Source organism: Oryzias latipes, chromosome 21 (genome assembly GCF_053564925.1).
Source record: "Oryzias latipes strain Hd-rR chromosome 21, Olatipes_Hd-rR_3.1".
NCBI lineage: Eukaryota > Metazoa > Chordata > Actinopteri > Beloniformes > Adrianichthyidae > Oryzias > Oryzias latipes.
Genome location: NC_136257.1, coordinates 2,704,068 through 2,716,019, shown reverse-complemented (window position 1 = coordinate 2,716,019; position 11,952 = coordinate 2,704,068). Strand labels below are relative to the sequence as shown.

Below are 11,952 nucleotides of genomic sequence, written 5' to 3'. Positions count from 1 at the left end.
CAGTTAGAGACCTGTCTCCCACCCGAAGGCGGAGGGACATGACCCTCTCGTCCACCGGGGAGAACTCCAACACTTGGCGGCAGAGCTGGGGGCTCACGAGTAAGCCCACATCAGCCCGCCGCCTCTCACCTTGGGCAACTCCAGAGTGGTAGAGAGTCCAACCCCTCTCTAAGGTCTGAGTTTCAGAGCCCAGGCTATGTGTGGAGGTGAGCCCGACTATATCTAGACGGTCTCTCTCAGCCTCTCGCACCAGCTCAGGCTCCTTCCCTCCCAGAGAGGTGACATTCCATGTCCCAAAAGCCAAGTTCCATGACCGGGGTCTGGGTCGCCGAGGCACCCGCCCTCGACAGCCACCCAAACCACAATGCACCGGCCCCTTTTGAGATATCCTATGGGTGGTGGGCCCATGGGAGAGTGGTCCCACGTCGCTCCTTCGGGCTGTGTCCGACCGGGGCCCTTGGGAAAAGCCCCGGTCACCAGGCACTCGCCTGCGAGCCCCAACCCCGGGCCTGGCTCCAGAGTGGGGCCCCGGTGACGCCAATCCGGGCGATGTAATCGGTTCCGTGATATTTCTCTTCATCAGGGGTTACTGAACCACTCTTTGTCTGGCTCGTCACCCAAGTGTGAAATAAATAAAGAAAAAAGAACTTAATGTTTTATACACTTCAGTTGGACTTAATATGTTCTTTTTTTTTTTCAAAGTCTAACAGAGCCTTGTCTGTTTTTAATGCTTTCCTCATTCGCTTAGTTTTTGTAATCAATTACCTTTCTTTTTTTCTTCCATCTGTTCACATTTCATCCCAACATTGTGTTAAAGTTCTCACTCTTTAATATTTTCCTATTTTAGCAGATCCACTTTCATTTCTGCGTCTCTCCTCTCCCAGTTTATTCATCACTGTTTTCCATTTGAAGGATCCAGCTAACAGGAATCCACTGCGGCTCGTTTTGTATGGAGTGATATTTCTGCCACCACGTTGCACACAAAACTTTCTAAGTTGAACACAAAGTTGAACACAAAACTTTCGTTTTTTGCTAAAAAAAAATTTTTTTTTGCTCTCATAAACTTTTTTTTGCTTTCAAAAACGTTTTTTGCATTTGCAAAACACTTTTTTTCGCGTGCGTTGTGTCAAATCTCGCTTTTGTCCTATCTTTGATTTTGCTGACTACTTTGAGCGCGACTTAGCGTAACATGACTGCCACTGACATCGCCAAAAAGAAATTCGCAAGCGTTGTGTGTCATCTCACTTTTTTCCTATCTTTGCTGAGTTAAGTTTCGTTTTGACGTGACCAAGCTGCTGGGTATATGGTCTGCAATAACGGGTCCTGTTCGATTCAATTAAGAAGGAATTCTTTATTCATTTTTCCAATGGTATCATCTTAACTTCTGAAATGATTCAACACTCAGGTTTGTGGAATATGGAGAGAATAAAGGCCACCTCTATGGAACCAGCTTTGATAGTATTGATGAAGTCCTCAAACATGGAAGGATGTGCATAGTTGATGCTGAGTCTCATGTATGTTCAGTTGCAGAACCAGTCGACTCTTGTACTGCTATACATTTTTTGCTTGATGTTCATTTTTTTGTTTTGTTTTCAGAGTATTCCACTTTTACGAACAAGGAAGCTGAAGCCGTTTGTGATCTTCATTAAACCCCCGAGCCCAGAGAGACTGAGACAAACCCGCAGAAACGCCACCATCATGGTTAATGACACGGTCAACAGAGCTTTCACTGTGAGTGCAGCATTTAAAAACACTTAGAACCAACAGAACAGACAGAACTCATGAATTCTACTAGACATAAAATCTAGGAGATTTTATGTAAATTCTCTCATTTATTTTGATTTTTTTTAATTTAGTTTCTTGTATGTTTCTTAATTCCTTCAGTTTATTTATTTATGGTATTTTATCATAGAAGAAACACTCCTTGATAGAATGTGATTATTTCTTATTTTATGTAATAAACTTCATCCAAATAAATGTACAAATCAAAGAGCAGACTGTTGGTACTATGACAGGACAGTGACGTCCCGCTCTTCTTCCCCTGCAGGAGGAAGACTTTGTGGAGTTGGAGGAAGTTTCTCGGCTGATTGAGGCTAAATACAAACAGTTTTTTGACAGTATTCTGGTGAACGACGGCCTCCAGGACGCCTGCATGAAGCTCTGCTCCGTCATCCATCAGGCTCAAAACTATGGAGTGATATTTCTGCCACCACGTTGCACACAAAACTTTCTAAGTTGAACACAAAACTTTCTACGTTTTTTGCTCAAAAATTGTTTTTTTTGCTTTCAAAAACGTTTTTTGCGTTTGCAAAACACTTTTTTTCGCGTGCGTTGTGTCTAATCTCGCTTTTGTCCTATCTTTGATTTTGCTGACTACTTTGAGTGCGACTTAGCGTGATATGACTGCCACTGGCATCGCCAAAAAGAAATTCGCAAGCGTTGTGTGTCATCTCACTTTTTTCCTATCTTTGCTGAGTTAAGTTTCGGTTTGACGTGACCAAGCTGCCATCAAACAGCTGCTGATTGGTCCAGATTCGAACCAATTCATCCACATTCATTCATCCAGTTCATCCACCACCGAGTGGTGGTGGATGAACTGCTTGATGCAGATAAAACAATGGCTCTGTAAAAACTCTTTGCAGCTAAACTCTGAGAAAACAGAAACACTAGTTATTGCCCCTGATGATGCTATACCAGGGATTAAGCAGCATTTGGGTTCTCTTGGCCAGGCTGTCAAATCCAGGGTGTCATTTTTGACAAAGATCTGTTGCTGGAGCAGCACTCCAAACAGCTGATCAAGAACTGATTCTTCAAGTTTAGTAATATTTCTAAACTTAGGAAAATGCCATCATATGAAGATCTTTTTATTCATGCCTTTGTTTCCTACAGGGCTAGACTACTGAAACAGTCTGTTTTGCTGTCTGAATATGTAGGAGCTGTGTCGCCTGCAGTTGATCCAGAACTCGGTTGCCAGGATCTTGACCCACACTAAGAAAAGAGATCACATCTCCCCGATCCTCAAAGCTCTTCATTGGCTCCCGGTTGCTTACCGTTATCAATACAAAATCTTAGTTTTGACTTTTAGGGCCCTCCATTCTCAAGCTCTTCCATGTGTCTGTGATCTGATTGACCTCTACAGACCATCTCGTGCACTGTGGTCTGTGAATCAGAACCTGTTGATGGTCCCTCGCACACGGTTCCTAACGAGACGAGACAGGTCCTTCCAGGCTGTCGCTCCTGTGAAGCAACTTCTGTCACCTTTCACAGACTTCTGTCTTTCACAGACAGAAGTCTGTGAAAGGTGCTATACAAATAAAATGTACTTACTTAGTTACTTACTTACTTGTGAAGGATACAACAGGATGCGATGTGTTGAAGTCCAAATTGACTTCCCCGGGTTCTTTAATTTGGAGTCAGAAGGACCCTGTAGCTGAAGGTTCAAAAATCAGAATCTTCGCTTTCGCCTTTGCAAAGGGAGAATTCAGCGCTGCCATTACCCCTTCTTTGTAGACAGCCCGCTAAATTCTGCCTTCCTTCCTCCGGCAGGCTCTATTTATTGATCCACACATGGTGTAGCATCCTGCTCATTCAGACTTATGATGGATGCATGACTAACCTCGCGCTCATTCAAAGCCTTCAGATTCGCATTCTTCTTTTGACCTTTGTCATCCTTCACCTCCTCTTTTGACCTTTGTCTAAAGCTCTCTTAACCACATCCTTCACTTGAAGTCACAAGTTATCACACACATGTCTCATGTTTGCTTGACTCACATATAAACATTAATATACTTTTAATTATAATTCCCACAATTGCCGACTTCATTTTCTTCTTAGGTGGTTTTGTGTTTTGTCGAGGCATTTCCTGTTTCCTATGGGCTTGGGGCATCAGTGTAGAGAGGTTCTAGGTGCCCAACAACCATGTCTTATTTCTTCGGTTCATTCCAGCTGCTGTATTTTCAGTATTGAGTAGCTGACCAAATATAAGTATTCGAATTCATTCGTTATATGTGCATTACTAACTTTATCTGTGTTGTTATATTTTCTTTGGTCGCTAGGTGTCACTGTTGTCACGTTTGCTGAGGAAAGACATTTATGTGGTTTAAAGCAGATTTAGTTATATTTTTCCATATTATAAGGAGTTTATGTTCATAATGACAGTCAGTCAGTTTTCTCTGTTTATGTACTTTGTTATATTTACAGTAGGTCAGTTTGTGCTATTTGTGTTGTAATGAGAGAGATCTTTTATTGTTTACAGACTGACTTGGAATATTAATCAGCAACGGAATAAATGTGGAACATCTGCCAAGTGGAGTCACATCTCTTTTACTCCTACCTGAGTCCTGAGCGACACACCATCTTGTTTCCTGTTAAAAACCTTCCCTGAATCAGTGACATGGTCCTCCCTAACATGGGAAATGATGATCCTGGTCATCAGGTGATCATGTCATAAAAAAAGTTCATCGTGAAGTTTCTATTTTCATGGCTTTCTTAGTACACAGCTATAGTTAAAGAAATGCAACCAGAGAAGAATCATGACTGCTTGAAGAACAAAGCTAAAGTTACATTTAATTCTGTGTCCAACAGCTGGGCAAACAGATGAGAGCTGAGGGCCTCTTGTGTTGGACATATTTTGCTTTAACAAGAGGGGTTATTAATCTTAAGACAAACCAAAGGTATGTCTGAATAAACCCCTTTTGTAATTGAGGCCAAACTTTATTAATTTCAATCATGTTTGAAAATCTTTGGTGTTGGACCGGACGGAAAAGGAAAGAGGGGAAGAAGAGAGAGGGATGTCAGAAGGGGGGGGTTAGGAGGGTGAGAATAGGAGGGGTGGGGGATAAGACCATGAAGCAGCATAAAGCAACAAGTTTACTGGTTGTTTATCCTTACGGTAAGGTTCAAATGTAGTAACTATTAAAAATACTTTATAATAGTTTAACTTAAACTATAATGACAGAAGCTGAGTAGAGGCGGGAAGGGCTTGTAAGAATGAGGAATGTTACCAGCCCTATTTGGAGATAAAGCCTAGTTCATTGTTTGGTCAGTCACTCGTCTGCTGTTTTATCACAGAGCAAATCTAGCTCATATATCTAACAAGGAAGACGACGGTTGTAATCCAGCCGAACATTTTAGTTCTACACAGCTCCAGCTTTTGATTTTTGACTGGTTGCTCTCCAACCAATGATGCACCCCTTAGAAAGCTCATCAACTAACATGAATCTGGATTTTATTTGGAAACTTTTTGAAAAATTAAGACGACCTTTGGGTTTGTTCCTGCTCTTGTTTCTTACATCTATCTTGCAGCATGTATTCGACTTGCACTTTGTGTGTTCATGCCGACCTGATCTACATGTAAATGACGTGCTGTTCATAATTCTTCCTTCTCTGATTCTAACCTTAGCTGTCTACGTTGTAAAAATCTTTTACAAGAAAAGTTTTTTTTTAACTGTGGAGTTCTGCATTTGCAAACTCTGCTGCACCAACGGCTGCAGCTGGTTTTGGGTTTTTTTCTTTTTGAAGAGATTTTATGAGCTCCTCAGTCTGACATCTCTCTGGATAGCCATGGTTCTGTTTGATGGAGACTGGTACTTCTGTATGAAAACAAACCTGAACTCTAATCAGACTGGATTGCCTTGCAAGAAAATATTGACAGACGAAGAGGAACGAATTATAGATTCCTACAAGACGGAGTCAATTGTAAGTATTGATGCACAAACTGACCGTATTTGTGCTTTTTATCCTCTGAAATGTTTATCTCCACACACAAGTTACAAATGTTTATTTAATTTCTGTGACTTCTTGATAGGTTGAACTAAAGACACCAAATTAGAAGAGAATATGAAAACCTTTGTTTAGTTTCAGTCTATTCTTTAGTTCTCATTGAACACATTTCCCCCCAGTTGGGTTGCCTCAGTGAGTGGGTGAAGATCCAAGACGCTCCATGACCCTAAAGTTCATTACTGAGGATGTGTGCTTCTTTTTTACTCTTCACTTTTCTTTTTCAGGACATTGGCCTTGGTGTTTGCTGCTGTCTCCTTTTTGTCTGGAGCCTTGTTGAAAAATTCAGAACACAATTAAGATCATGTTGTTGGTGCCCACGTCACTACTATGAAGCAAAGTACAAAAAGATTCTGTCAGACGAGCTCAGTAGCTATCTCCAAAAAAAATTAAAGGAAATTGCCGTGGCCAAGGCACAAAAAATGTTAATGCCAAAGATTGAAGTTATCAGGAATCATGAACTTTCGGAGAACAATAGAACAGAGAATAGAGTTTCTCAGACATGGAAAGACATTTCAGACCCAAGTTTCATTTTTGAATATCAAGAAATGACAGAAAGTAATACAACAACCAATACAGAGATGTCTGATCAGTCTGGAAGGAACCAAGATGGGCGGGAAGGACTAAATCAGGAAATGGCTCAAGATTCCTCTGAAGAAGCTGGAGGAAGTGGACAAGGAACGTCTGCAAATTCTTTTGCTTCTTCTTCTTCCCCTTTCAGAAGTTGTGGTAGCAGTGATGAGGAGCATTTGGAGAACCCCCCTCCATACCGCACCGGTTCTGCCCCGGGGGGCGTGGCCACTGCGGCGGAAGGTAGCGTGGGTGAAGGTCAGCGTGGGCAGCCTCGCACCGCGTCAGCCTAGCGTCCCTTGGAGGACCTGGCAGATTGTCCCGATCCCGTGCAGGAAGGGGCTCATGCGGGAATCATAGAGCAGCGAATGCAGAATGTCAGGCTATGAGAAGAGAAGTTCATATTCAAAAAACCAGAGTACGATATAGAATTTCAAATGCAGATGCAGTCAAAATGGTTGGTAAAGATTCTGAGAGAGAAACAGGGGTCATACGCAAGGCGTTAAATAGTATACAGGACAGAAATGTTTGAGGGGGAGTTTGGTTAGATGGGAAAAAACTAAGAAAAAACATTTGTTGCTAGTTATTAATGCAAGGATGGAAACTAAATCGAAAATGGAAAGAATACAAATCATTGTGAAAGCGGCAGCAAACCATTTGTACATAAATGAGTTGACATGGAAGGAGGTCTGGAGCAACCTTAGTGCCCAGTCTGGTCAGGAGGTGGGAAGTGTAGGATGGAAAATTACAATGGAATGCAAGGAGCTTATCGGCGAATGGACAGGAATTTAAAAAAAAGTATTGAGGACTTTAGACAAAAAACAGATATTATATTTATACAAGAGACATGGTTAAGGCCCAATTTAGATATTAAATTTTTTCAACATACAGGAATCCGGTGTGATAGAGCAGAGGGGGGGAAGGTGGTTGTGCCATCTTCAGTAATAGTAATTTCAATTATATGATCATTAAAATTAGAGCACAAGAAAAATTCACTAGCATAGAAATGTATATTGGTCTGGGGAGAATTTATGTCGTTAATTACTATAATCCATGCAAAAACGTTAGACCTTAATTTTCAAAAATCAATTATCTATTTGGATAATGTGTTCTAATGATAATCAATGATTATTACATATCAGTACAGTTACTGTTTACTGAAATCATGACTGAATGTTTTCTGAAGATAATCAATCATCAATAAGCACTTGATTTTGTACCTAAGTAAGAATCTATCTGATCAGAACTGGATTACGAAAACTTTGTAAAAATGTAAATGAATGAACTCAGTAGGGGTGGGATTATATAAACTCACTTCGTTTCACTCCTTTTCAAGCAATAAATCAAGCTCTACATGACTTTAGTTAATGATCACTATGTTTAATTAAGCACATGTGACATTGCTGTGTCTTTGTTTCTGTTTTTTTATCTATGCATTTCATCATTTCTGTAATGAGTTTGCATGAATTCTTATTGTTTTGACTACAATTCTTGAAATAAATCAATCAATCAATCAAAGTGAGATTAGCCCTGTGCTGTGTTTAATTGTAATTACGAATAATTATACCTATAATTTCATTGGATATGAATTTGGGAAGGCAGTGTTTGCAGATGATGGAGCCTTGTTGAAGAGGGAACGGAATATTCGTTATGTGGAGAGAAAGGTGCCAGACACAATGACGGAAAACTGGTCACACGATTGGGGCTTTAAATTCTCAGTGGCTAAATCTAAATGTATGTTTTTTTCTGGGAAACAGATAACTGTTGTAAACATAAAATTATATGGAGAAGTATTGGAGCTAGTGTATAGCTTTAGGTACCTTGGAGTTATATTCTACTTGAAATTGAAATGGAGAGAGAATATTGATAGTATCACAGGGAGATGTAAGAAAGTGTGGCATGATTTTATTATACTTTTATACTTTATGATTATGCATTTTCTTGATACTGTATATACCTCAACAGTATGTGAAGTTCTGAAACCTGTATCTGTTTTTTGTCTGTACCAAAGAGATCCAGTCATAACTGTCATTCCTGCCAGGAACGGCTGGTCTCTTAACGTCGTGCTTGTAAGGATGAACACAGAGCCGTTGTATACCATGACTTTGATTTACACATGTTGGGTAATAAAACCTGCTTGCTGTGAGGGGAAACTCAGAGCAGTGTAGATCAGTGCAGAAGCAAAGCGCTTTGTCTGCGGACGCCACTGACTCTCCCTTTTGCAAAAAAGTTGAAGTTGAAGTTTCTGCAGACTTTTCCCATTTGCACATCTGGGTTTTGATATCCTTAACCCTCGGAACATGGGAAAAAATCTTGGAAGCACCCAACATCACAACATCACATTCACACACGAAGGGATCAACATGAATGACCACAGGAACACCACATGTGTCCTAAACAGTTGGAAAAGCACGAGAAGTTCAGGTCAGATTTGCAGCCCACACCTCTGGCAGGAGCCAGAGAGTTGTACACGGATGGTTGCCGTTTCAGGCAAGACAAAGATGCATTAAGATCCGCATATGCAGTGGTGGAAGATCAGAATGGTCAGCATGTGGTCAGAAAGGCAGAAAGTATAACAGGTCCCAATCAGCTCAAAGGGCAGAAGCCTCACAGTCACCAAGGCTCTAAACTAGGAGTGGGACAGAATCTGAACATGTATACTGGTTCAGCTTATGCGGCAGGTGTGGTACATGTGGAGCTGAAACAATGGGTTTATCGCAGCAGGACAGAAGCCGGTTAAACATGAAAGGGAAATGAAGGAGTTAACAGTGATAAAATGCAAAGGACAAGCAGAACAGTTAGAGATAATCAGGCAGCAGATCAAGCAGCAAAGAAGTGTGAATGATATCAGGAGAAACACGTCATGGTGTGTTCAGAAACACAAATGGGAGCCAAAGCCACACCTCGATGAGGTGGTAAGACAACAGAAGGAGGTGTCACCGAGGAAAAGTCCGTTTGGAAAGCGAGAGGAGGAAAACAGAATGATCAGGGATCGTGGCGAGGATTGGAGGGACGTCCCATTCTACGCCTACGCATCCGGGATTGGTCATGTAGGGATGTATCAAATGCTGAAAAACTCAGAACATTGGTTGCATCCTTTTCTAAAACAAATGGTCACTCATTGGGTAAACACATGCGAGTTTTGTTTACAGTACACTACCAGCCCCCCACTTAAACCAGAACCAGGAAGGTTTCCAGTGGAGCCAGTGGCAGGACGAGAAATCATACTTGATTTTAAAGATATGGTGATCTCCGTCCGAGGCTACAAGTGTGTGTTCATGTGTGTGGATGCATGTACCGGGTGGCCAGAGGCGTGGCCCACCGAGAGGGAAAATAGTAAAACAGTGATCAAATGTCTGGTTAATCACTACATCCCACGCCATGGTTTTCCCATCAAAGTCAAGTCAAACAATGGAACTTGTTCCAAAACTGGGACCTGCAGGAGGTTGAGGCCAAGCTAGGACTGAAACATTCGTCTGGAATGTAAGTGTAATGTAGGGTATATCATCCACAGTCACAAGGAAAGGTGAAGAGAATGAATCAAACAGTCAAAACTAAATTGGGCAAAATCTGGGCACAGACCAAATTCATTGGGTGGTAGAGCATTGGGTTGATGTTCCACCACTTGCTCTTATGTCCATCAGAGGCTCTGTCATTCAGAAAGTGGGTTTAACCCCACATGAGTTGCAGTCAAGACTTTTCCAGGGCCTCAATCACGGTTACTTTGCTTAGGAAGCTCAAATAATACAATGTCTCACCGTGATTATCACAATGCTCTCCATTGTCTTGTATCAGCTTTCTCCAAACAGGTGGCAAAGAGACCAGAAGGTGTCTCCACTGAGACTAACACGGGTCCGACTGGGTGCTGATAAAGGTCATCAAACAGAAGTGGTTGGAACCACGCTGGAGAGAACGTGGTAATTCTATTCAGTATTCAAGACAAGGTAGGGAAAGGCCGGAATCTTAGACCAAACACCAGAGATCCAATCATAATATCACAATTGAGGATGGGACACACGGCTTAAAATAATCCATTACATTTAACAGGGAAAGATCCCACTGGTCTGTGTGATTGTGGGAAATGGGAAGAATCCGTGGAGCACATTTTGAGTCTCTGTGAACTGTATGAGGAAGAAAGAGGACAGCTGGAGGACAGAGTACGGTTGCCAGAGGGAAAGCAGTTGAGTTTTAAGGAGACTTTTGGGAGTCGTTATTGGTTTCGAAATGCTTATGTCAACATAAGCTCGTAAAAAATGGATTCAATTAGCTTTTAGAAGAGCTAAGAGTGCTATGTTGGTGTTCCCATGTGCCCACTGGTCGCTAGGATAGGCTCCAGCAACCCCATGACCCTGAAAGAGATTCAGCGGGTTTTGAAAACGGATGGATGGTCGGTTGGATAGATGGCTAAAAGTACTAAAAAATTCATCTTTTGGTCTCAATATTACCAATGTTGCACAATATAAGTAAGGGATTTGAACCAAATTTGTGTTTACTGTATTGAAGATTAGCAATCTCATGTGATCTGGATTTAGTGGTTCTGTATGAGTCAGTCGGGTCAGGGAAACGTTTTTTTGTATAAAAAAAATGTTTAAAAGTTAAATCAATACTCGATAATCACAATAATAATGTGATGCTAAGATAATGTTCTTTTTTATTAGAATTTCATTTAAGTTGTGTACATTTGTCTAATGGAAACACAGACTGTTCCACTTGATCCAGTCAACAACGCAGCGCGAGAGAATTCTCCAAGCCGTTGAGAGAGAAGCATTCGAACATTTGAATGTGCAAACGATAATTTTATATTTGTTAACCTTAATTATTATTTTTATAGTTTTTCACTCCTGATTCATTTGTATTGTACTTTGTTGTTATTTTACGTTTTAAAAGAATCACAAAACAAGAAGAAAAAAGGCCTTCACGGATGGCATGGATGAAGTTTGCTGCCATTGGCTACCCAAAATCTGTCAATCAAACGCCTCAGACATTCGATGTCAGATCTTCATGCTTTTACTGAGTCGCTCAGCGAGTGAAGAAAAATTTGCTTTTTTTTATTAAAAAGTCCCATTATCTGTCACATACCTTGTGAAATGTTCTCTCAGCATTTGACCCCTCCCCTGGGGGAGCAGTGAGCTGCAGACACAGCCATACTTAGGAACCAGTTGGTGGATGCTGAGTGTCGAGCAGGGAGACATTTGGTCCAATTTTTTAGAATCTTTGGTATGGATTTGAACTCACGACCTCCCAGTCACAGGACAGACTAGAGAGATGCTCAGCGCTTCTAGAGGAAATTTTCTTCCACAAAAGCGATTTGACCTGCGCGCGCGGCTACAGCGACGGGTCTGTCTTCGACGGTTGCCTAAAGTCGAGCTAATCTGGTAAAAATATAGTCGATATATTTGTCTTTGACCTGCTTCTCATTTTTTTAAACCGTGCAGTATAAATACTGAAGTTTTCTGGACAAAAACTTCGGTTCACTAAACCAATTGCAGCAGATACCTTTAGTTATTTCGCCATCCACCTTGTGAATGTTCGCCTGCGCCCGCCATGATGGAAAAGTCCTGTGCTTTTTGAACGTTGTATTTTTATTTATTTGTTTTTCCCAAA

At 41.2% G+C, this 11,952-nt stretch overlaps 1 protein-coding gene across 1 annotated transcript; it reads left to right on the top strand.

The window, feature by feature from the left end:
• The first annotated feature begins 1,384 nt into the window (after positions 1-1,384).
• On the top strand, positions 1,385-2,239 carry LOC110017404 (MAGUK p55 subfamily member 4-like). The gene is made up of 3 exons (XM_020713164.3): positions 1,385-1,514; positions 1,597-1,731; positions 2,048-2,239. Exons 1-3 carry the CDS (start codon positions 1,488-1,490, stop codon positions 2,237-2,239), a joined length of 354 nt encoding a protein of 117 aa, XP_020568823.2. The 5' UTR covers positions 1,385-1,487.
• The last annotated feature ends 9,713 nt before the right edge of the window (positions 2,240-11,952 follow it).